Source organism: Habropoda laboriosa, unplaced genomic scaffold (genome assembly GCF_001263275.1).
Source record: "Habropoda laboriosa isolate 0110345459 unplaced genomic scaffold, ASM126327v1 scaffold1329, whole genome shotgun sequence".
NCBI classification, from domain to species: Eukaryota; Metazoa; Arthropoda; class Insecta; order Hymenoptera; family Apidae; genus Habropoda; species Habropoda laboriosa.
Window position 1 is genome coordinate 747,869 of NW_017101431.1, and position 2,946 is coordinate 750,814.

At 33.6% G+C, this 2,946-nt stretch overlaps 1 protein-coding gene across 1 annotated transcript in view; it reads right to left on the reverse strand.

Annotated features, from left to right (window-relative positions):
* Positions 1-757: 757 nt before the first annotated feature.
* LOC108578175 (mediator of RNA polymerase II transcription subunit 13) overlaps positions 758-2,946 on the reverse strand; it is a 33,723-nt gene continuing 31,534 nt past the window's right edge. The window contains 3 exon segments of the mRNA XM_017941456.1: positions 758-1,500; positions 1,728-1,999; positions 2,591-2,875. Coding sequence (XP_017796945.1) covers positions 1,368-1,500; positions 1,728-1,999; positions 2,591-2,875 — 690 coding nt within the window. The 3' untranslated portion in view covers positions 758-1,367.

Here is a 2,946-nt window from a genome sequence, read left to right on the forward strand (position 1 = left end):
AGATAATAAATACTATAGATACAATGTGAGTGTGGTGTGTGAGTAAATTAACCAATTAACTTTATAAGGGGAGAGGATTAGGGGTTGCTATGTACAAGTCATATTTGTACTATGCGACTGACGCAATTGGCCACCATCGGCTTTCATTCAGACGCGCCCTGTATTCTTTTCTCTTGTCTTTTTATTTTTTCATTTCGTTCGCTTGCTCATTTGTTTTTATGTTAAATCATTTTTTCCTAAGTTGCAGGGAACAAACCTCTCTGTGCTCTTCTCTCATTCTCTTTTACTCTCTCTCTCGCTTTCTTCGCTCATTCTCAATTATCTAATATCTCGGCGATGTCTCTCACTTCATAAATTATTTAAAAACAATATTTTACACTATTAATGTATGTATAATATATAGAGGTCACCTAATTTGAATAAAATTTGTCAAACAGCATCGAAAAATTGCGCTAACGGGTCCAGGAAACATGATAACAGTGACCCAGTGCCGCGCGAGGGCATTTTACTTGTAAAAAAGAAGCATCGCCTCCCTCCGTTCTTCTTTTTTTCATTTATATCATCTATATAAAATTAAAAAACAACGTAATATTATTTATATTACTTCGTCGTTATTAATAATAAAAGCTTTGTACAAAATTCAATTTACAATTAAAAACGTTTTGGTTACATAATTTTCTAGAGATTCTGATTTGTAATTGAACTATCTACTGACAGAGAGGCAATTGCAAGTTATCTTTTTTTTAACGCACTCTCTTTTGTTTCCCCTTTTCTTTTGTTTATACACGCATTCTCTCGTTCTCCCTTCTTTCCTCTCTCACGTTCTTCCTTTTACTCCTCTTTCGTTCTCTCACATGTTCATTCGTTCTGTCAACCTCTCACATGCAATTCTATCTTCCATTCATCAGACTCCATTTGGTATGCGGCAATATGTGGTCGTTAATAATAGTATTTTGTGTTGTCTTTTTTTGTTTGTTGCAACTTTTGGTAAAACACAAAGTATAATCTATTAATGTTTCTTTTTCACCTGCCGAATTACACGAATAGAAAAACGTTAAAAAGAATTACTTTGTTCGCTAATCATCAAGTTTACGCTACGTTCGCGGCTTAACTTGTTTCACTATATTGTATTAATTTAAAAAAAACCGAGTAAGGAAAAAAGTCTCGGTATTTCGCATTTAAGGTTCATCGACTACTAGTCGAAAGATCGTTTTCCCCGAGTTAGTCAGGGAATCTCAAAGTCTCTAACATACATTTGAAGACGGATGTAGGAAACCAGTTGCTCTCGTAAAGCCCCAAGTGACGGTATGGTAAAGGAGTGCATGAAAGAGGTGCACATACTGCACTACGAAGGGAGAGGGTGTGGGTCAGACGAGAGCTGCCGCTGCATGGTAGAGTTGCATGAGCGCTTGTACGTGTACTGGCAAGCAGGATAACCGATCCTTCGTATTGGCATCCACTGCGAGCCACGACAATGCATTGTATCCCTCCAGCACATATCTGAAATATATTAATAATAATAATTGATAAATATATTATCTAATGTTGTAAATCAACAAAGCAAGAATTTCAAGTATTCATAAATATGACACAGATTGCCATTGCTAGTACTAAACATAGCAGTAATATGAATAAAAAAAAATTGAACTCCAGATTTTTAAACGAATTACATTAAAAATTATAATAATTAAAAAATACATGAAGTTAATTAAAGCAATAATATAAACCTGAGCACATCTGTGGTATACTGCGAGTCTAATGGATGAGCAGTGAGTGCACTTTGTTGTTGTAATAGATCATCACTATTCTGCTGTATTGCTGGACTATGCAAATGTAAGGCATTCTTCAAGAACACTGGGCAAATACCCTCAAGATGAGGGCAAGCTGACCAAAACCAAGGTGGCATTCGTCCTGTTGGTGCAGTAGATACTAAATAACCAAGAGCAAGTGGTTGCTGCAACAGTGTACCAACTTCTTCTGTCTGTTCAGCAACTGCTACCTAGTAATTAAAAATTTTACACTACAATTGTTGCTCTAAATTTTATGATCATTGCAATAATAATCTGGATTTTCAAATCAATTGTATTTAACTTAATTTCAATTATAATCTACATTTCAATATTTCCAATGTTTGATTCTAATATAAAATTCTAATTTATAAGATTTAAACGTTAATTAAAAAATACTACTTTTATCTTATTGATGTCAATCGATATTCTTATATTCACTTTATAATATAACCATTATACTTATTTTCTGATAGTTATGAAATACATTTAATAGGGTATAGAACATTGTAGAATTATGTATTGAGGAACTTCACAAAATACATCATATAAAGCTAAGTTTTTAACATAAGTTCCTTTCTATTGACTTAATTTTATTGTTACTTTGAATTATTAAAAATAATAGTATAGATCTCACGTGCTTAAATATTATGTACAAATATTTACAACAATATCACTTTAATTTAATTACACATTATGTGCTATTACCATCAAGTAGTTAGAAGCAGAGCATTATTATTTAATGATGTAGCCAATTGAAATTTATAAAGTATTTTAAAACTTATTATTTAATTTTAACTTACTCTTGGTGTGTTGCTACATGGAAATGGACTACCAGGACCATCATGATTGCCTAAACCTGAGCCACCACCATCTCCACCCAGTGGGGATCCTTCAGGACGATGTGGACTGCCACCAGGACTTTGTCCTCCACCAGCACCAGGCTCTGGCCATACATTGAAGATATCGTTGAAGTCTCCCATACCTTCCATGCCTTCTGGCATATCATCATTTAGTGCAGAAAATAGCTCATCATCTCCTAATTCTGGTCCATTAATGTGCTGCTCTTGAAATGCAGTCTGTGATGACTATAGCAGAAAAATAATTATTCTTAGACATTTAAGGATTGTAAATATTTAATAACAAAAAATGTTTTCTA